The following is a 23,597-nucleotide window of genomic DNA, read 5'->3' as shown; positions in this document are numbered from 1 at the left end:
TCACTTCCTACAGATCTCCTCCTTATTCATAGTCTGCTGCATTTGGCATGCATGCACACACACACATGCACACAGGTACACACACACACACACACACACACGCACACAGGTACACACACACACACACATGTACACAGGTACACACACACACACACACACACACACACACACACACAGCCCAGAATCATGCTGTATTTGTGTTTCTAGGCTTGTGTCTCATTCAAGACAGGGATCTCCGGTCTCATCCACTTTCCTGTGAGTGTAAATAATGTCCTTCATCTTACAGCTTGATAAAATCAAGCCACGTACACGCACTACACTGCCCACTTCTCTGTTGATGTATTTATTCAGTTTGCATACTGTGACTGAACTGCTGAGAATATGGAATGCTTGTATTGAAGAAAATGTTTGTGGGTTTTATTTCAATGGAGTTTGGCCACTAATGACCAATGTGGGGGTGGGGAGAAAATAGAAGAAAGCCCATGAATTGACAAGGAAAGACTGTACACAGACAGCTGAGAGGAGAAACAGCTTGGGCACTGGATTTATGAGTCCTCTGGCTGCAGCTGGAGTTTAGACCACACTTGATGACCAGGGATAGAGAAACAACTTAGGGTAGATAACACGTGCAGGTTGGCCTTCACGGTGAGTCTCTGGTTCTATTTTGCATTTATACTTTTGTACATAATTTTAAAGGTGCTAAAGACCAGACAAGCACCAGGCCATCTGAAAAGCTAAGATTGCTTATAGCCTTTTGTTTCCCAAAACCATCTTTGCAGCATTCAGACATCAGCAACCGATTTTTCTAAGAATAGAACTCAAGCCAGAAGAACCACCTAAGGACTGGAGACAACATTTAAAACGGTGCTTGGGGAAGATTTACCAGACACATTTGTTTGAGGGGAAACCAAGCCTAAATCCACACAAACACCACACCCTAGATGCTTTTGCATGGATGGGCCAGCTTCGGCCAGCCAGCCAAGGACAGGAACACATACTTGAGAATTGCATCTAACTGAGACATGCCCTGGTATTCTAGGAGGAGTTGAGCAGGCCTACATGTGAAGAAAGTTTTCGTGCCATGAACCACTGCACCTTGCGGAGGGCATCAAGCCTTGCTCAAGCAGTAACATGTCTATCTTACTGCTAAGCCCTATCATCTGGGAGTCTGAAGCAAAGTCTCCTATGCTCCCCAGAGCACAAAGAGAGAGATGGCTTGCATTTGGTATGCAATATAGTCACCCTCAGTGATGACCACATCCTGCTGATCCAAAGCACCTCGAAGGAACGCATATGTATTCTTATCCGTAGTATGGGTGGTGATGGTTCAGGAGCACAGACTCAGGTTGCCCTGGGAGATGTTCCAACGCAGATAGCTCCGTGACAATTTTATAGCGGCAGAACAAGAGACAGTTGCACGTCAAAGCATTTTCCAGGTGCTTTGCTGCAGGTGGGAGCAGCAAGGGGAGAGTTAGCTGTTGGGATTCCTAACCTCTGGGTTGGCACAAAGAGTCGTTTGCTAACACATTCTAAAGGTTTTGTTGGATGACCACAAGGATGGAGTTAAAACCTGGGGTTGGGGGCAGGGCAATGAATGAATAGAAGGGGGCTAACCAAAGTGCGGTTTGTTTATTGTTTTTGCTTTCCTACATGTTTGCATGGATGGGCTCATTGCCCTACTGATTTACATTTCCCTCTTGGGTTGTGATCTTAAGCATCACTTCAAATTTTACTGAATTTGGGGGTGTCTTCTTTGGGGAAAATGTCTACTATAATCCTTGACTACTCTCTACTTCTTAATTGAGCCATTTTCTCTCTCTTTTTTTTTTTGTTGACATATGAAACTATATTTTAGGTGACAAACCCTTACAAAAATGCTCAATTTGCAAATATTTTCCCTTGCATTGAGGATTATCTGCATTTTATTTTGTTTTATATTATTTTAGAGATAGGGTCTACTTGCGAAGGTTCAAGCTAACTCCCAAGTGCTGGAATTACAGCCATGGTGTCACCGTGTTGTTCAGAAGTATTTAATTTGAGGAAATCAAACGTCCTTATCAATCCCCTTCCTTTTCTCACATTTTGGTTACTACCGTTGCCAAACATGTCAACAAACTCAACAGCACAATCGACACCTATGCTGACTCCTTTTTATTCAAGCCATTTGTCCCTATACGTAAGTCACTGCGTCATTTTTTTGTCCATTTCCTGTATGGTGTGGACAGTGTCATGCCTGACACGACATTACTCATACTATGTAGATACCTCGCTACTCTAACGTCATTTGTTGGGGAGGATTGCATGGTCTTGGCATCCTTGTGAAGACACAGTGGGCACAAGAAAGCTTGGTGTTATTTCTGTACTCAGTGTTCTGTTGGCTTATAGGTCTGATTTTTGTGACAGAACACAGCAGTACTTCACCAGGTGTAGCTTGGTAAAATTTTAAAGTTTAACTCTTCGACATTTCAAAGGCTGTTTTGGAGCATCGAGTATCCTTGTCGATAACAAATGAACTTAAGGTTGTCTTTTCCTTTTTAGGAAAAGAACCACTGCCTTTGTAGAGAAGCTATACTGACTCTAGATAGCATCAAGTCCTATTGCCATATTAATGATTTTATGGTTATCAGTCCATGAACGTGATGTGTCTTCACATGTACTTGTGTCTCCTGTGTTAATTTTAACAATATTTTATAACTTTTTACATGTGTGTCTTTTAGTACATTGAATAAATTTATTCCTAGCCATTTTCTTCATTTGAATTCAGTCTTAGTTTAGGTAGCTAAAATAAATCACCACAGGCTGGATTGTTTAAACAATAAATTGCTTTTCTACAATATCAGAGCTAGAAAAGTCCATGTCCAGTTGCCAGGAGGATCTCTGTGAGTTTGAGGCTAGCCTGGTCTACAGAGTGAGTTCTAGGATAGCCAGAGCAACACAAAGAAACTCTGTCTCTAAATAAATAATAAGTAAATGTGTGTATGCAAGTATGTATGTATGTATGCATGCATGCATGCATGCATGTATGTGTCATAATACTTCCTGTTGACTCTTCTTCTGAACACATCACTGGGACATAGTGACTTAGTGTGTGGGTTCCAGGAAGACATTAGCTCATTGCATAACAAATGATACCAAAGATGGAATTGTCTACTTCAGTTCTCCATTTTTCCTTCTTGGCTGAAATGAAAATGACTTTGGGGAATTGACCCTTTGTGAAGCAACTTAGCTAAATCCATTTGTTAATTTTGCTAGGTTTAATATCTGTTCCGTAGATCACTGTTTTGTGGGGCAATAAACAGTTCCACTTTTCTCCTTTCGGTTGGACGTCTTTCCTCCTATTCACTTGGTCTCCTGGCTGCACTGAGCAGCAGTAATAAAAGTCCTGTCCCTGATCATGCCGAGAAACACTGCACTTACACTTACATGACCGATGTTTGATATGCGGTTTCTTGTGGTTTCTGGCTTCAGGACCAGGGTGATTCTGGTTTCATGGCATGAGTCAATAACTCTCCTGGTTTCTAGAAGAATTTGAGGAAGTTATTGGAAGTGTCTGTTTATATGTCACCATTCTGGTTCCCTTCAGTTGTATAAACATGTTTAATTGTTCCATGTCTGGCATTTTTGAGGGACGGTTTCTGTTAAGATTTTATTTTCTCTTGCGGTTGGTCCATTATTTGCTTACACTTTTATTTGCCTTTTAACCTTTTCTTGAAAATTAGACAGTTTAGAAATCATAATGCGGAGCTTCTAGAAGTGAGGTACCCCACCTATCCCAGAGTCTTCTATGGGTTGCTATGATATCGTCAGCATACATACATACTTGCATAAACACATTTACTTGTTCAGTTGATTTTCATCCATTTATCTATCATCCATCCATCATCCATCCATCCATCCACCCATCCATCCTTCCATCCATCCATCCATCCACCTACCCATCCATCCATCCATCCATCCATCCATCCATCCATTCATCCATCATCCATCCTTCATCCATGTATCCATCTATGCATCTATCTACACATCTATATACATATTCCATCCATGAAGTCTGTTCTGCTATCTCTGTAGTCAGTCTGGTAAATGCTTCACTCTCTGTAGTCCGAACCTCCGTAGTCATTAATCATAAACACTAGAAGCCTAAAGTCACCAGAAACTTTTCTCCCTGATCTTCACAAGTTGGCTTTGTACTTGAGCATTCTTCTTGTCCTAGTCATTTGGCCTTTGCTGTCAGTTTTACCATGTCTTTACCTGAGGAGTTTAATGGCGCTGTAGGAACTCACCTCGATGTCTCCATGTTCTCTGCCCTTCACATAGAACCAAGGCAAAAACCAGTTTCCTCTCAGAAGTGCCTTTTCTTTCCCACCTGACTTTATAAGGAATTCTTTCCTATTATTAACAATTCCCTTTGTTTTTTGAGATTGTAATATAATTGCATTACTTCTGCCTTTTCTTTTCTTTCTCCAAACTCTCCCATATTCCCTCCTTGCTTTATTTCAAGTTCATAGCTTCTTGATGTGTGTGTTCTTTCCTTTTAAAAATCAACTTATTCTTCTTTTAAGTCTCTGGGTGGTTATGATGGTAGGGAGAATAATGGCTGTCAAAGACAGGCACACCCTAGGCTGTGAGGCCCCCTGGTTGGTTCCTTCTGCTGTGAATTCTAGGAACTGAACTTAGGCAGACATGGGTCTCGGGAGATTACTGGGATGAATGGCTAGGTGATATTCAACAAATGTGTTCTTTCAGTCACTAAGTTCATGGTGATTTGTTGTGGTGGCAATGGGAAGTTCACAGTGCTACCTCAAGTCAACCTTCCCAGGGTTCCGTAGTACACAGAAGCTGTAGGATGTTCCTCAGTCTGATCTCTTCTTTTATCTTTCAGGAGTCCAGTTTTATTAATGCTGGAAATCATTCACCTTCTACTTCTATTTTGATTTATTTCCGAAAGCTTTTTCCTGTTTCTCTCCCTCCCTTCTCTCTCCTCCACCCCCTTCCTCCCTTTCTCCCTCTTCTTCTTTCCTTGCCTGTACTGTTCAATTGAGCACAGGTAGGTTGACCAGACTGGCTTCAAACTCCCAATCCTCCTGCCTCAGCCTCCCTTTTGTGGGATCATAGGTATGGGAAACCCCCTGCTCACTCTTTCAATCTGTTTTTCACAGAATCACTTTCTTCTAAAACATCTTTTGTATCAATTAAATGAGTTTTTCTTTTTCTAATCTTCCAGATTCTTTGAACTAGCAGCATTTTTTTTCTGGACTGCCTGTAAAATTCTTTGGAGTGTGTATATATGTGAAGGGCTCTTAACATTCCAAAGTAGCCTTTGGCCTTGAGATGTTTGTTGTTGATAGGTTTCACATTTAAAAATGACTTATTTATGTATGTCTGTATGTGTAGATGTATGATACGCATGCACATGTGTGTGTCTGTGGAGGGCAAGAGAAGATGTGCATATAACATGGGTGCATATTACTCTTCTCCTGATTCCCTCAGGATAGGGTCTCTGCCTCAACTTTCTTGAGTTTTCTCTTGGTCAGACTATAAGGCAGTCAGCCCAGTGGCCCTTCTTCTGTGCTTTCCTCAGAGCTGGGATAACTAGTATCTGGGAGATGACTGGTTATCATCTGGGTACTGTGATCCGAAATCCAGCCCTTACAATTGTGCATGAAATAGTCTTCACTGCCATCTGCCCAGCCCACATCTCCCACTTCCCTATCTCAGCCTCAGGGCCCTCGGTTATTTCCACAACCTTTGCAGCTTTCCTTTGCCCTACAGCTAAGTGCTTTCTTCATATCACTCCAGAGTAGAAAGGGACAAGGATTTCCACTTAAAAGGGCACCTGGATTCTTTCGTGTGTTTATATCTTTCAGCACAGGCGTTTCATGGAGGTCAAGGAGAACTTTAACTCCCAATAGACTCTGAAGAGGGCATAGGTATACCTTAGGGCATGTGCTTGCCCAATACATGTGAATTATCTTTACATATCAATACTGAAGGTTTTATTCTATAAACATTACTATATGTTAACATAATCATTTTCAGGTACTTTAATACATCAGTGACCTAAAACTGAGTTCACACGCTTTACATGAAACAGTGTTTACTGACAACAGTAAGGGTCAGGATTCTTGACACCAAATCTTCACATTGTTTGACACAGGGAGTGAGGCATGTCAGCTTAGAACGTCTCTCAATAGAGGGGCATTGACAAAACCCAAAAGGTAGCACTTTTGTTTATCTGTAGTCTAACTCCTATCCTGAAGTTCTAAGTGTGTTTTAAGTGGGCTGTGATATTTATACTTAAGTTTACAACTCCTGGAGCTGTTAACGTGTCACTTGGTTTGCTAGCTTAAAGGGTTCAGAATTAACTCATCAGGAAATGTGCCATGCTTTGGTGGCATTTGAAAGCACAGTTGACCTTAATCAATTCTGATATTGGAGGTTATAACTTGTGTTAGTGTGTGCCTGTGTATTGTATTATGTGTTGGGTGCACCTGTGTTGTGTGCACCCATGTTGTGTGCACCTGTATTACATGCACCTGTGTTGTGTGCAACTATGTTGTGTGCACCCATGTTATATGCACCTGTGCTGTGTGTATGTGTTATGTGCACCTATGTTATATGCACCTGTGTTGTGTGCATGTGTTATGTGCACTTGTGCAGTGTGCATTGTGTTGTGTGTACCTGTGTTGTATTCATGTGTTGTGTGCATATGTTCTCTGTACCTGTGCTGTGTGCACCTGTGTTGTGTACACCCATGTTGTGTGCACTGTGTGTGTGCACCTGTGCTTTGTTCATGTGTTGTGTGCATGTGTTCTGTGCACCTGTGTGGTGTGTACTGTGTTGTGTGCACCTGTGTCATGTGCACCTGTGTTGTGTGTACTGTATTGTGTGCACCTGTGCTCATGTACACAGTAGAACATGTAGAGTGAATGAAGAAAAACATGTATGACCTCTGTCTTCTTAATAAGCGTTTTTGACAAAAAAAGCTACAATGTAAAGAGCAAATAAATAAATTTAAATTAACATAGAACAAGATTTATTAAGTAAATACTGTCTCCCAGAATAATTTAAGAGTACCTTTAGAAATCTATGTCTTACTTCACTTCTGGTGTCTCTGCCAACTCCGTGATGGGTGGGGTTTCACGTTTCAGAATTTCAGTAGGGTGTTTATCCAGACGTTTTACAGAGACAGGCTGTGACTGATTACCACAGCATCGTCAATTCCAATTGTTCTACTTAGTGTAGGACTTACTGACTCAGTGATTATTAGGTGCATATCTGCTGGGGGATAAAAAGTCCTGGGAAGTTACAGGCAGGCAAACGAGCTGGCCTGACCACGGAGGAGTTGTAACCACAAGGCAGGGGAAATGTCCTCTATGTTCAAATTATCCACTCATTTTTAATAGACCATAAACATAATCACCTTTGACACAGTCATTGTTTTTAACTTTTATAGCAACACTTTTTCCGTTGTTTGCTTTGCTTTCTTTGAGACAAGATCTCTCTATGTAACCCGGACTGCCCTAGAACTTTCTATGCTAGACCAGGCTGGCCTTGAACTCCCAGCTTGGGATCTAGAGGTGCATACCGTCATGCTGGACTGGTAACAATCTTTACATTAACTCTTTCTCAGGTAGTTCAGTACTCAATGATCTAACACACCTTGGGCATATCCTGTCATTTAAACAAAATAAACACTGACTTGTTGGAGACCTCTCACTAGGCTTATGCTGTGCGCAGATGATAAAGAGGGCTTGCCTTTGATATTTGCGTTTGATGGGACCTGCTTCTCTGAGCCTGTTATCCTGATGAGCACTGGGTAGGGGGGTATTTTTAAGAAAATTCTTGGAATTCCTACTTGTGAAGAAAAGTGTGGTGGTCATTCCCATTCACCTCAGGGCCATGCCACTCTGGGGAGCACACGGAGTGGAAGTCGCTCCAGGGAGTGAGTGCACACAAGACATAGGCTGACGAGAAAGAGCACCCATGATGCTTCTGTATCTGTCTGCCCATCTCCAGCACTGACACCTTTCCCCCACTTTCCCCCAGGAGCTTCCCCCAAACCCCATCCATCTATGGTAATGCTTCCTTAAGGAGCCAGCTCAATGATCCTTATGCACCACAACCTGAATTCACAGTGGTCTCCCCTCTGTTTTACCGTTGATGTTCTTAGCCCCTTCAAATTTTCAGAAAACATGCTTCTTGTTCAGTGTTCCTCTGGACACTTATTTGAGACAGGAATACACATTAGTACATTTCTAGTAAATTCTACATTGTAGAAAAAGAATAAGGAGGTGCTCATTCCCCTTCAAAAATTAAAAGTAGAACTGCAGTGTGATTTAGCAATTCTACTCCTGGGCTTATAGATAAGAAAACTAAATCAATACTCTAAAGAGACAACTGGATTCACAAGTTCATTGCAGTACTGATCACAACAGCCAAGAAATCAACTTGATGTCTGTCCATCACCAGAGGAATGAGTAATAGTGTCATGGGGCATGGGGTACTGAATGAACCTGTGAGACAGGCACAAAAATATGTGTCACTACAGGATCTCTTCTGGACTCATTTGATTGGTTCGAGAACCCGTAACCCCTTTTTGCTTATTGAGATGACATTTTAAGACAGGCTTAGTAATTGTACAAGAATGGCCTGGCATGTTTAGACTTTCCACAGCATGGCTTGGTATTCCGTGATCACTGTGCTATGGCCCTAGCCTTCTGCCAGCTGCTTCCCTTGTTTAGTGTATAGCTCCTCTCACTGTCTAACCTTGAGGCTCAGCCTAATGCCAGTGTTTACATGCTGTGTCTGTGCACACTCTCTGTACGGTAAACTCTTCCTATGAAATGCATGTTTGTTCTCTCTCCCCTTCTGCTTCTGAACTCTGTAGTCTTGTCACACAGGTTCTGAGCAGTTTCCGGTGCAGGGCACATCCCAGTCACAGTCTGCATTTTCTAGTTGTGTTCTGAAGCCAGGTTGGGGGTGGGTTCACTTTCTCTAGACACAATTTGCTAAGTTCTTCGCCAAATCACTTAGGAAATGGAAGAAGAGGATCTCCCAGAGTGCTGTGCAGAGGAAGGTGTATTCTCTCTTTCAGATCCTCCCCACCACCCAGCCTTTATAAGGAAATAGCCAGTGTGCATAACAAGAAAACGTAGGCAAACCTGTGGGATGAGATCTCTTAGACACCTGCACCCAGGTTCCCCATGGTAAAACATCTATGGCAGATAGTCCAATAGAGAAGGTTCTCCTCCTCCTCCTCCTCCTCTCCTCCTCCTCCTCCTCCTCATCCTCATCCTCTTCCAATTCCTCCTTCTCCTCCTCGTCCGCCTCTTCCTCTTCCTCCTCCTCTTCCTCCTCCTCATCCTCCTCTTCTTCCTCTTCCTCCTCCTCCTCTCCTCCTCCTCCTCATCCTCTTCCAATTCCTCTTCTCCTCCAAGCCTTCTTCTTCTTCCTCCTCCTCTCCTCCTCCTCCTCTCCTCCTCCTCTCCTCCTCTTCCAATTCCTCCTTCTCCTCCAAGCCTTCTTCTTCTTCCTCCTCCTCCTCCTCCTCCTCCAAGTCTTCCTCCTCTTTCTCCAAGTCTTCCTTCTCCTCCTCCTTCTCCTCCTTTGCCTTGAACTCCTCTTCCCCTCCTCCAACTCCTCCTTCTCCTCCAAGTCTTCCTCCTCTCCCTCCTCCTCCTCCTATTTCTCCTCCAAGTCCTCATCCTCCTCAAAGTCCTCCTTCCTTCTCCAAGTCCTCCTCCTTTCACTTTTTAGAATATGTGGTGTGCTGTTTTAAATTTGTGGGAGGGAAAACCGCTTTTCTCAGTTTACTGTCTCATGAGTAATTCTCTCTCTGCTGCAGGAACTTACACATTTGTTCCATGGCTTCTCAGCTTTAAAAGAGGAAACGCCTTGGAGGAGAAAGAGAACAAAATAGTGGTGAGGCAAACAGGCTATTTCTTCATCTACAGCCAGGTAGAGTCAGGCTCTCCTCCACCCTGGTCCAGTGCTTTCACCGTGCTTCACGTCTGGTGACATCCTGGTTTGTTTCTCAGGTTCTGTACACGGACCCCATCTTTGCCATGGGCCATGTCATCCAGAGGAAGAAAATACACGTGTTTGGGGACGAGCTGAGCCTGGTGACTCTGTTCCGATGCATCCAGAATATGCCGAAAACACTGCCCAACAATTCCTGCTACTCCGCTGGTACGTAGCTGTCCTAAGACCCGCTTAGCAAGATGATGTAGACTAAGCTGGGGCATCTGATCCCCCCAAAAGTGCTGCCTTGTGATCTTAATGGAAAGGCCTTCTGCCATTGACTGTGCTGTTTGTTTTACAATGATTTGTGTGAACTGAGAAAACCGATGTCATTACTAATGGCCACACCATTTTTATAAAACTTAAGAGAGAGACGGGGATGAAGAGGCAGCTCAGGAGTGAGGAGCATTGGCTGCTCCTCCAGATGACCTCGGCTTTGTTTCCAGTACCCACATGGCAGCTCCCATGTACCTCTAGTCCCAGGGGACCTGACCCTCTCCTCTTGCCTCCTTGGGCCCTGTACATACATGGTGCACACACAGCCATGCAATACCAAACACATAAAAATAATTAAGTCCAATAAATATGCTTTTAAAAAATTAAGAATGAGCGTCACCGAATTTGACATTGGAGCAATTCTTATTTCTCTTCTACTCTTTCTCTGACACATCCATAGGTGATTATAATGGTTTTTACCTCTGCTACACTTTGTAACCACATTCCACTTCTGCAGTATCTCTTCTTCGTCTAAACACGGCCCCTTCTGCTTCCCTGTGATTGTCTGTGTTAGCCCCACTGAATTTAGTTAGGGTTGCTTCATGAGCATGGGAGGAAGGTTATTTGCTGGAGCCTGGGCAAGTTTTAGTAGTCACACAGCTGGAAAAAAGGGCACCTCCCAGAAGCCAGTCACTGTCAATAGTGTTTCATGGAGGGATGCAGCTTTACGAGCCATGAGGCAAAGCTGAGGGTCCCAGTCTTGTTCTGGACCTGTGCAGGTAACCACAGCTGTGGAATGTTCACAAAGGGGCCAGGTCTAAGGTCTTACATTATAAGAACAGCAGCAGGGACAATGTCTTCTCACTGACAGATGCAAAACCCTGAGAGCCCTCCGGGTTTTCTTTTCCTGTTCAGTTCTCTAGCAACTTCACCATTAGTAGTCATGCTTCCTTACTCTTGTAACCTCCTCGTCTCTGGAGTCTCCGAGCCTCAGAAATGACATGACAGGATATGATATCATGGCATGGCATGATGTAATATAATAACACAGCACAGCACAGCACAGAAGTTCCTCAGCCTCAAGCTACAGCATGCTTGGCCCAGCAATGTGAGCATGTCCTGGGAAAAATAGCTCCCGTCAGTCCTGAGTGCAAGGAAGGGCGTATTGCAGAATGGTTGGGTTAGTTCTCGTGGTTAAACAGGTAGATACCTCAGACACCTGACGAGTTGGGAGCTCAGAATGGCAGCCTTCCATCAAGCACAGGGACACAGGGAAGGCACGCTGACTCCGTACCAGCCTGTCCACACTGGAATTGCCAGCATTTTTCTCATTTTATTTCAAATTATCAGCACTAGTTTTAGAAAACCGTGTTTCCCTTACACTTGTGTGTGTCTCTCTGATAGCTTTGACAAATCTATTCAGAACCCAAATAACCTCTCTAGTCTCAGCTACAGTTGACACCGACAGTGGGGTGAAACCCTGGGCTGTGAATCACCCCTACAGTACTTCAAAGGTTGCTATGCACAAATGCTCTGGAACCAGAGCAAACACGGTTCCACTGCAGAGGCCATGGCCCACTAGGTCTGCAGCCCCAGTGACTTCCGTGGCCAGGAAGAATTCTGTCATGTTGAAAGTCCCTAATTTTCATAGAGGAGTCCGCGTCTGTGCCCAGTGCTGACCAGCATTTTGGTGTTGTGAAATATTTACCCATGGCAAAGCCTCTCTACTCTGTTGCCCACACTTGCTACGGGATATCACAGTGTCACAGCTGATACCCCTCAGACATTTCCACCCACTGGATTTTCCCTTAGCTCCCTCCCTCTGGTGGATTTCCACAGACTCCCCAGGTGCTATTCTTTTTAAAGGGGGGGACTCCTTTGATGTTGAAGATACATCTCAGTATCAGTAGGTCGAGCTGAACATGAGAAACAGCTCCAAGACATTTCAGGCTTGTCACTTTAATTTTGACTTTGTTTTAGGACCCTACACTAATCTGCCCAAACCCAAGTGGTTAATTTGAGACAAAAGCATAGTACTGAGGAACTATCATACATACAAAGACGAGTGATTGTCTTTGATAAGTTGAGTAGGCTTCTTGTAGTGAAAAGTGTCACAGCTTATTGCTACAGCCTAGAGGAACAAAAGTAGCCAATTACTCAGTGTTGGTATTTTAAGTAGAAGCCTATAGTACAAGCAGCAGTTCTCAATCCATTGGTCACGACCTCTTTGGGGGTCAGATATCAAATACCCTAGATATCCTGCATGTCAGGTAATATACATTACATTTCATGACAGTAGCAAAGTTACAGCTATAAAGTAGCAACAGAAATTAATTTTATGGTTGCACGTCACCACAACATGAGGAACTGTATTTATTAAGGGGTTTCAGCATTAGGAAGGTCGAGAACTACTACTGTAGTGGTTCACACCCATTTCTGGAGTTTGCAGAGTTTGCCACAGTCCCATCTGTGGTATTACATCATGCTTAGCATCCAGGGCAGTCACAAATCCACGCAGCACATATGCTATGATCGTCTCCTAACTACATAAGGTAACTAATTCCTTAATGATTTGCCAATTTCAAGACACAAATGTAAGGCATGTCTGTGGAACATTGCTTGTCTGTGTTGGTTACCTGATGGATAGAATTTGGTTCCTGAACAGAACTTTATACTTCTAAGTCACAAAATACATCCTTATAAATTAGCCACAAACTAACATTTCAAGGAGTTTATTATTTTGTTTCTTTAGATTAAGGCATGTCTGTGGAACATTGCTTGTCTGTGTTGGTTACCTAATGGATTGAATGTGGTTCCTGAACAGAACTTTATACTTCTAAGTCACAAAATACATCCTTATAAATTAGCCACAAACTAACATTTCAAGGAGTTTATTATTTTGTTTCTTTAGATTAAGGCATGTCTGTGGAACATTGCTTGTCTGTGTTGGTTACCTGATGGATAGAATTTGGTTCCTGAACAGAACTTTATACTTCTAAGTCACAGAATACATCCTTATAAATTAGCCACAAACTAACATTTCAAGGAGTTTATAACTTTGTTTCTTTTGATCCTAAAGATGATCATGGTCATTTAAGGAAGCCCATAATATAGAAGGCTGTGAGAAGAAACTCAAATGATAAAAAGCAGAAACCTGGACTCAAGCAAAATCTGTTAAACAGTATGGATTATTATTAAATAAGCATTTTAATTTTAGATATTTACTTTTGGTTTTTTTTGAGACAGGATCTCACTCTGTATCCTGTCTGAGTTTTCATTTCATGTATAGCCCAGGCTAGACTTGAACTCTGAGGTTGGGAATACTGGTATGTGCCACTGTGCCTAGCTTATTTTTTTAAACCTTCAAAACTATTTAGAGTTTAAATGCATAATTTAAAAGTATGATCACAGAGTGGTAAGATGTCAACTGAGTGAAGGCATTTGCCACGCTGCAAGCTTGGCAACAGGAGTTTGATAACAGAACCTGTGTAGAGGAAGGAAGGAAAACCAACTGCACAAAGTCATCCTCTGACCTTGTCTGAGTTAGGGTTAACTGCTGTAAACAGACATCATGACCAAGACAACTCTTATAAGGACAACATTTAATGGGGCTTGCTTACAGGTTCAGAGGTTCAATCCATTATCATCCAGGCAGGAGCATGATAGCATCCAGGCAGACATGGTGCAGGAACTGAGAGTTCTACATCTTCATCTGAAGGCTGCTAGGAGAAGACTGGCTCCCACATAGTTAGAAGGAGTGTCTCTTTGACCAACCCACACTGATACACCTCCTCCAGCAAGGCCACACCTACTTCAAGGATGCCACTCTTCCTAATAGTGCCACTCCCTGGGCCAAGTATATTCAAACTACCAAAGACTTCCACACATGTGCTGTTACCTGTGTCCATACCCATCTCTCTCTATCTCCTCTCTCTGTCTCTCTGTCTCTGTCTCTGTCTCTCTCTCTCTCTCTCTGTCTCTCTGTCTCTCTCTCTCTCTCTCTCTCTCTCTCTCTCTCTCACACACACACACAGTAATAACTAATACAAAAAAACAATAAAAAGAGATTACCATAATGCTGGGTTTCTCTCAGTGACTATGTGATAATATCCTCCCAAAGAACAAGGTTTGATCTAACTGACAGTGACATTTGCCACTGGAATCTCGGTCTATGTACAGCAAATACACATCTGCTGGAATCTTTTGGTTGTACCCATTTAAGTTTAAAGCTCACAGGATTGTGAGCAGTTGTTGAGCAAAGTGTGAATGATGTGTTGACGTGATACAATAGCTTCTTCTAATGTACTCTCTAGTGAACAGCAACTATGGAAAACTCTTGTTGCCCCCTTTCTCCCAGGCATCGCGAAGCTGGAAGAAGGGGACGAGATTCAGCTTGCAATACCTCGGGAGAATGCCCAGATTTCACGGAACGGAGACGACACCTTCTTTGGTGCCCTAAAACTGCTGTGACCCACTTGCTGGAGTGTGTGACCCCTTCCCTCCTCTTCTCTGTACCTCCGAGGGAGAAAAGAAACGGACCACTGGAGATAACAAAAGAGGGGGAAGTCGTCACCGGAAGTTTTCCCGTGAGTTGTTGAATCTGGTCCAAAGCAGGAAATATAACAGGCAGCCACATCCAAAGTGGGTCATGTGAGTTATGAGAAATGGAGCCACATCCAGAATGATAGGACTAGGAAGGCTGTTTACTCCTGTCCTATGCCAACACGCACCGCCGCACCCTTGCTTTTCGCCTCGGGAGGCACACGTTCCGAATGCGGGGACATTTCCTTGTTTTGTGATTCACCGTGAGAAGAGGGCCCACCTTTCCAGGTCACTGAAGCATTCACGCAAAGTCTCAGGATTTACCCTCCCTCCTCATGCTAAGTACGCGCGCCTCTTTCCCAGGTAACACTTTGGAAAGGTTTTGTGTTGGGTTGTTTGTTTTTAAATCTAGGAGTCTCGAGAACTGGCTATAGACAAGAATACTTAACAAATTCAAGTGTAAAATAAACTTAATTAAAACCGTTTAAGTGTTAAGTAGTTGACTGTCGAAGTTTTCTTGGTTTGGGTCAAGTTAGCAATTGCTTCTGATTATCAAAGCGTTTTTGACAGAAGGAAAGAATTCGCTCCTTTCGGATCACAGGTGTATTTTATAATGACTTCTGGTTGCTTTATAAAATGGTATAGGAGATACAGCTGACCTGCACAGAGATCACGAGTGTGAAGCTCATGTAAGCTTTGCTTTGAAGGGTGTGCTTGTGGTGGGGCAGAGATTTCCTCCAGGTCCGGTGTGGGGGCTGCTGCTGCTGCTGCTGCTGCTGCTGCTGCTGCTGCTGCTGCTGCTGCTGCTGCTGCTGCTGCTGCTGCTGCTGCTTCAGATCAGGTGATAGAGTCCAGAAGGAAAGAGCTGCCCTATTTGCCCTATTTGGGGTTTAAGCAAGCTCCATAGCATCTGCTGTAAAATGGAGGCATATATGCACACCCCGTGAGGACCCTGCCTCAGAAGTGACAGGTGGGGAAGAGCATTCATTGCCTCAGAGGAATGGCTTAGTGATCTCCCTAGCATTGCCGCTGTGGTCGATTGACAAATAAAAGCACTGTGCCTTCTGACCGTCGCCAAGACCATTGGGTCTGCCTCTGTCACCTTTGATAGTTCTTTACACAACTATAACTTTGAAAAATCAGGTGAGAAGAAGTGCTGGGGCAGTAACGTTAAAGTCTGGATATTTTATACATCTCCAAGGAATCTTTTGATGTCTACCCATCATCGTTACTGCTCAGAGAGCGAAGTTCAACAAACACGCTGGGTTTGACTAGGAGTGTTTTAGGGAAAGAACCCAGCAGTGTTACACGGGAGACATAAGAAGACCCATTTTTAGCTTTCTCTGTAATCTGCACACTGATTTCCGTAGTTTCTAGACTAGCTTACATTTCAGCTGCTGCAATGAGAGTTCCCCTTTGTCCTTGGCCCCGCCAGCGCTTGCTGGCACTAGAGGTTTTGACGACAGATTGATTTGACTACAGCGAAATGGGATCTCGCTGTGGTTTTATTTTCATTTCTATGGTGGCCGGGGATGTTGGATATTTCACGTGTTTATTGGCTGAGCCAGCTTAATCTTTTGAGGAGTGGTTTCATTTCATTAGCCCATTTATTTATTGGACCGTTCAGTTTATTAGTACCTGTGCATTTATTTTGCTTGGGTTCCTATATTGTTTTCGGAGTCCTGAGTCTGGAGCCTTTAACTACTAGGGATCTTGACATATATATTCTTATATATATTCTATATATTCTTATATATTCTGGGTATCAAACCACTATCAGATATTTAGCCTTCAATTTTTTTCTCCTACATTGTAGGCTGTTCATTTGCTAGATACTACGGTTTCGTTGGCATGAAGCAATCTTTTAATTTCACAAACTCCCATTTTTGACTGACAGGTCGTTTCCTGAGCAATGGGAGTCATGCTCTGAAAGCACTAACCTGTGCAGGGATTTTGAGGTGTTTCTCCAGTTTTCCTCCATCACCTTGAACTTTAGGTCTCGACACAATAAAGGTCATACTTAACAAACCTACAGTTAACATCATGCAAAGTGAGAAAAACAGTCTAAAAGCATTTCCACTAAGATCAGGGTTAAAAAGAAAGAGTATGCATGCTTCATCCACACCAATTTCATGCTGCACTTGAACTCTAAACCAAAAACAGCAAGTGGAGGAAACAAAGGGGATTTGAAAAGGAAAGGAAGACCTCAGAGCATCCCTGTTTGCAGGTGGTATAATTCTCTATTCTAAAGCATAGATATTCAACCAGAAAAAACCTTGGGGCCCATGCATTCCTTCAGGAAAGGGACAGGACACAAAATTATCAGACAAAAACTCAGTAGACTTCCTGTAGACCAATGGCAAACATGCTGAGAACAACAACAACAAAAACAGCAACAAAAACAGCAACAACAACAAGAAGTCAGAAAAGCAATTCTATCGCCAACTGCCAAAACACAAGAACAAACAAAGTGCAAACATAGGCATAACCAAGCAGGCGACAGCTCTGTGGGAGCACCTGTGAGACGCTGGAGAAATGGACACAGAAAAAGATCCCATATTTGTGGGTTGAATGAACTGGTGTTGGGAAATGGTTATCAAAGAGGTCTGCAAATATGATGCCATCCCCATTCAGACTCCAAGGTTCTTTTAAGTCATTTTAGGGCTGAGCAGTCTTTAGAGTCTTATTCCCTGTACCTTGGCCAGGCATGGGCCTCGATGTGAACCACCATTCACTGCAGATAGAAGCTTCTAGGCTGATGAGGGCCTAGAGATGCCTTAATCTATGACCTAATGGTAAGTCGTTAGGAGTTGGTCTAATATGACAGCCATGGAGCAGAATAGCAGTTGTAGGTTCTCTCCTAGGGCCTCTGGTCTTTCTAGCTACAGGTTCATAGGCAATGCTATTATTCCCAGAAGTAAAGTAAAATGCAAATCGTAAGGACCCTAGATAAACAAACCAAGCCAGAGAAAACTGAACCATGAATCAGATGGTACTCAATGGAGCAGAGCGAGAGACAGATACAAATCCTCAGCTACAGCATCTTAATTTATTTTACAGAGGTTCCAGAAGTATACACTGGAGGAAAGATAGCCTCTTAATCAGAACTAGGTATCTGCATAAAGAATGAAGCAGATCTTTATGGCCCACTTATACATCAAATCGATTAAATGGATCAAAGACCTTAATTTAAGAGTTGAAACCCTTAAACTATGAAACAGCTTAAAATAAAGTAACCCAAAAAGAATGTCAGAGGTGAAAATTTCCACATGTGACCAGTCATCGTTAAAACACAGGAAGACGATATATAAATCCACCCACATGGGATGTAAGTGCACGGGAGCACAGATATAGAAAAAACCCTTTTAAAATGGTGGAAGTAGTGAATCCTCTCTCTTTTCCCTTCCTCCTCTCCTCCACGAAGGATATTATTTTGTTTAGAGCCAAAGATTATTTTTTGTTCTAATGCTAGCTTCTTATTAGATAATCTATAACAGGGGCACTCAGATCTCAGTCCCACTAAAGCTTGGTGTTGCTTGGACAACTTCATGAATATGTACAAGTTATGCTTTGCATGCTGTGTATGACAATCAAAGGGACAGCATGACCGTATCTGTATCCATGGACATAGAGAAAAATTAAACTATAATACCAAAGAAAAGGGAATAAATCATCTGGAAGTAAAATTTACAGAATTTGAAGTTCATGGTTTGGATGTGAGCTGATCCTTCCCGGGCTCCTGTGTCTGGATACTTGGTCTCAACTGGTAGTGCTGTTGGTGGAATTTGTGAGACCATTAAGGTAGAGGTTCGTTATAGGAAGTGGGTCACTGCGTCTGGTCCTACACTGATTCTGGACTGAATGCCCTCTGCTGAGATTTGAGGATCTGTAACTGCACACTCTAACTGCCAAGAACTCATCCACATACCAGTGATGAACTGTACTCTCTCAAACGTGAATCTAAATGTGTCCTTGCTCCCTAAGTTGTTCCTGTCAAAAATTCAGTTGTAGATACCATAAAAGTAAGCAATAGACTAAATATATTGTCCTGAGGCACCTTGAGTAAGAAAGGGGTGCAGGGGGGAGGGAATGAGAGGGGAGGGAATGATGGGAGAAGGAGGGAATGATGGGAGAAGGAGGGAATGATGGGAAAGAAGAAAGTAATGATGGGGGAGAAGGAGGGAAAGATGGGGAGAAGGAGGCAATGATGGGGGAGTAGGAGAGAATAATGGGAAAGAAGGAATGATGGGAAAAAGAAAGGAATGATGGGGAGGAGGAGGGAATGATGGGAAAGAAGGAGGGAATGATGGGAAAGAAGGAGGGAATGATGGGAAAAAGGAGGGAATGATGGGTGAAGGAAGGAATGATGGGGGGAGAAGGAGGGAATGATGGGGGATAGGAAGGAACTGAGGCAAAGTAACCTCATGGTTCCAAACAGATGTTCAAGTATTCACCTGAGGGCCCCACCTCTTGTGACTGACCAGTTGTGTCAAGGACTTCATGTGTAGGTCAAAAGTTGCTTGGCATTTAATGTAATCTAAGAGAAAAGAAGCCAGGATTTGGGCATTAGGAGACATCACGAGATGGGTCTGTTATCAGGGGCTGGATGGGGAACAACCATCCAGGTAAAGGGTCTTCTGGAAACTAAAGAATGTCCAGACTGGATCACCCTGTGAGTGTGGACAGGCCCTCGATGCCTGTGCCCCACCTTCCCCAGTCTTTTCTACAGATAAGAGGAATCCCTTGGGTCTTCCTGTGACTCTTCCTAGGGAGGGAGTCTGTGTTGGGGCCCAGCTCACCAATGGAGTAGGGGACACAGTCAGTGTGAGCATCCCAGCGGGGAGGGTGGGAAAGTAATCTCATCCACATTAATCTCTCATTTCCAATAAAGTCATTGCACAACATGTTCAGTGTGACCCCTGGAAATTAAAGAGAAATGGTTTAATTTTTTGCCAAGTAGAAGCCACAAACTTAAGAGGGCTTCCAGACCCTCTTCCAAATGTCACAGTGAAAACAAACAAGGCATTTCCAAATCGAAGTATCATTAACCAAGGAATCCGCTTGGCCAGTCACAGAAGTCAAGGGTTGGAGTGGAGACCTGCAGAAGTCAATCTGTTCATGCAGCAAGGGGAACCCTTATCTTCTGGTGGGAACTCAGACATGGTTGGCATCTTTGGGGTTTCATCTCGGAACATTCAAGGTCCTGCTGTGTCTGCATGTGCTCCTTACTAATTAATTATACAGTGTGTGTGTATGTGTGTGTGTGTGTGTGTGTGTGTGTGTGTTCACATGTGAGTGTGTTCTACATGTATGTGCGTGTGTGTGCACATGTTGAGTGTACACAGTGGAGTCACTGACATGCCACACGGAGGACAGGATAAGTATTACTGAAAACCCTCGGGTGTGTAACTTGTCTTGATGATTGGAAAGACATGTGCTGACCCTTCGTTTCTTCTGAGAAGGTGTACGGTCCAGCCAGAAACAGAGTTGAGACTGAGGCCAAAGCTGAGGCAAACAGGGTGAGAGGTCACATGGCAGAGACGAAGGAGCTGCTGAGGATCAAACCCAGCCCCTCCCCCATGCTAAGGGAGTGTTCTGAACAGCCCCAGCCACAGACGATAGACAGGCTGAAATGTGAACTTGGATGCTGAACATCTTGAAATCACTTCACAAGTCGATGTTTGGATTCTGCGCCCAACGTTTAAGGTCAGCCTCCCGATCAAATTTCTGCTATTTCTGCCATTGCTTCCTTTCCTGTTACTAGAAGTGGAAGGACTTCAGCTCTGGGACACAGAGTTTCTTCAAGTACTCAGAGTTGTCTAAGAGATAATGATGTGACAGAGAAAAACTTGTAAATGTCCAGTGACAGAGTGGAGGGTCCTGGAAGCCAGTGTGTGGAGAAAGGAGGACCTTGGACCACCACTCGTGCTGGCCATTGCTTCCGTGTTGTGTGATGCAAGCACAAGGGGAAAACAAGGCAGGTCAAGTTCATGCTGGGGACAGCTTCAGAGAACTTTTTTTTTTCTTTTAGAAATTATTTATTTGACTTATTTACTGTTTGTTTGTGATGATGCGCATGTGAAAGTCAGAGAACTGTTTTTGGAAATTAGATCTCTCCTTTCTATAACAGGTCCCCTGACCGTAACACAACTGACTGACTCCATGATGAGCAAACCATTCAGGCCATTTAACTCAGCACATAGCACCACCAACCAAAATGAAAGCAAAGGCCTAATCCATCAAAGCCCATAGTTCCAGGAAAGTCTCTAAATGTACTAACTTTGCTATTTAGCTTCTGTAGTTCTGCTTCTGGCTAACTGTTCTTGTTAACTGAAGTGTGTCAACACAGAACATGCCCTTTTTTGTGTTTAAAAGCTCACTCTGTGAAAGGCTTGGTGTTATACTAGGATCCTAGACAACCAGTGTAGTTGCTGGCTAATAGAAGTGACTTTCTATTGCCTTAAACCTATGTCCAAGCAATCTTCTCCAGTGGATACCCTACAATACTTACACCTTGTGGGTTCTGGGGATCAAACCCATGTCACTGGGCTTCCATAGCAAGTGCTTTTCCCTGGTGAGCTATCTCAATGGCCCTTTTGAGATACACTCTCCATCTGTAACCCAAGCTGGCCTGGAACTTACTATGTGGTCCAGGTTGGCAATTTCAGAGAACTTTTATCCCACTGCACAGGGAAGGCAGGGTGGCAGAAACTTCAGAAGGGTGTGCCCCTTTCTACTGTGTATAAGCGAAGACCTTAACTGGAACTGGGCTCTTGGTTTCAGAGGGATTTCCGTTTATCGTGGACAGCAGGACAGGTAGGTTCCACTCCCTACTGATGGGTGGTCCAGTAGGAGCAAAGAACTGACCTCAACCAGAATCATCAAAGACTTTAGTGACTTCTGCCAATCCTGAAGGCCTCACTCAAAGGTTGCACAGCCTTCAAAGATGGCACTGGAAACTGGGAATTCAGCATTCCAAATATGAGTTTGGTGGGGTGCATTTCAGACTCAAATCGCAATCCTCTGTCCCTTGCCCCGAAGGCTCATGGTAGTCTAATAGTGAGAAGTTCCGCTAGTCCAAATTTGAGAGTTCCCATCATACTAACGACAATTCCAACTCATGCAAGTATTCAATGTTCAAAGTCTCTTCCTGGTCTCAAAACCATGTCTGAGCTACAAGGCTTTGTAAAATGATCTTCTAGCACACGGGAGCACCAACCAGGTAGTATCATTTCAAAAGGGTGGGATTGCAGGTAGCAAGGAAATATTGGACCAGTCGAAGATAAACAGGACAAATGTTGAATCTTGTAGTCCTGGGTCTGGTTCTGTGGCACATGTTATCACAGCGTGATTCCTGACATGAGGAGCCCTACTTCTGTAGGGCCCTTGCTAAGGGCAGCACCTTGGGCCAGCTCCACATGGTACCTGTGGCTTTCTGTGCCAGGCATTCCACTGCTTAACATCCTCAGATCCACACTGCAACCCAGATTTCATGTGCAAAGCCCTGTGAAGGTGCTGCAAGGGAGCCCTGTGCTGCAAGGGAGCCCCGATATACAGACCCTACTTGTGCTTTACTGACTTTATCTTGACCCAGTACTTCTATGGGGTCAGCATGCAGAAAATGCCGGCCTCTGCTGTCACTCCAAGATGTGTCTGGTCCCTTGGACCATGGCTGCTCTGGCCTCTGAGCGCCTTGTGTATCTTCTGTTTAATGGTGTTGATCTCTTTGTTTGTTAAAGCCATTTTATCTGCACTTCTTTTGTCCACAACATTCAGTTGCTCCCCTTTCTAACCATACATTTGCAAATCCTTTTCTGTTGTTTAGGCCTGAGTCTTGGAGTCCATTTGGCTTAAAGCTCTGGGAAGTAGCAATGCTAAAGCCTCCGTGCTATATGCTGTGTCAAAACTTCCTCCACAAAGCATCCAATTCCATAGAGTTCGCACTAACTCTACTCTGAAGACACGGGAAACATAGCTTGGTTCTCGGATAAATGTGACACACATGGTCTAGAGTCCAGTCACCAAAAGAGTTCGGTTTCCACCTGAAAGCACACATACTGTCATTGTGGTCCACCATTCTTCAGGCATTCTGGGATTCCAGCTCCCAGCATAATCCTATTAAGTGGAGACTAGTGTATCATAGGACATCTGTAGTCCTTAGTTCCAATCTCTTCCAAATCCTTGGAAAAATCAAACATCTCTGGGTCAGGCTTAATTTAGCAATGACCTCACCTTTCTGATGTTAATTTTCTGCATTAGTTGCTTGTATTAGCATTACAACAAAATACATGGCAGAGGCGGTGTAAGGGAGGAAGAGCTGATTTTGACTGATGGTTGAGATTTCAGCTCATCCTGCTAAAGTTGTTGCAGGAGGAACCTGAGCAAGGCAACTAGTGCTCACATAGCAGGTCTGGAAGCAGAAAGCCTGGCCACAGCCATGGCATGTAGCCTCTAAACACCTCCCTAGTGATCTGCTCCTGTCAGCCATCTTGAACCTCCTAAAGTCCCCATAGCATTCAAAACAGTATTGCAAGCTGTGGACAGGGTTCCAAACATGGGACCAAAGGCACTTTATACTCTCACCATGGTACTCGTGTCCAAATAAGGACATCAAAAGAGACAAAGAAAAGCAGGAGAGAGGAGAGAGAAAGGGAAGAAGAAAAAGCGTTTTCAGTATTTAAAGAGTGAAATAGCACCAAATGCAATATTAGCAGAAGAAGGCAGAACCTTTGGATTTTTCCTTCTTTTCTTTTTAGACTACTTTTTGCGATACTATATAAATCCTATTACATTTGGATACATTTTAACTTTAGATG

General features: G+C 43.6%; 1 protein-coding gene across 8 annotated transcripts in view; it reads left to right on the top strand.

The window, feature by feature from the left end:
- Tnfsf13b (TNF superfamily member 13b) overlaps positions 1–15,264 on the top strand; it is a 30,815-nt gene extending 15,551 nt beyond the window's left edge. For all 8 annotated transcript variants that reach the window (XM_032919091.1, XM_032919090.1, XM_032919088.1 and 5 more), the window contains 3 exons: positions 9,848–9,960; positions 10,041–10,191; positions 14,597–15,264. In XM_032919091.1, the coding sequence (XP_032774982.1) occupies positions 9,848–9,960; positions 10,041–10,191; positions 14,597–14,709 (377 nt within the window). In that variant the 3' untranslated portion in view covers positions 14,710–15,264. The remainder of the gene's footprint in view (positions 1–9,847; positions 9,961–10,040; positions 10,192–14,596) is intronic.
- Positions 15,265–23,597: the final 8,333 nt, after the last annotated feature.

The sequence above is a fragment of the Rattus rattus genome, chromosome 13 (genome assembly GCF_011064425.1).
Source record: "Rattus rattus isolate New Zealand chromosome 13, Rrattus_CSIRO_v1, whole genome shotgun sequence".
Taxonomy (NCBI): domain Eukaryota; kingdom Metazoa; phylum Chordata; class Mammalia; order Rodentia; family Muridae; genus Rattus; species Rattus rattus.
Note: the sequence above shows the minus strand (reverse complement) of the source record. Positions and strands in the feature narration are given on the sequence as shown.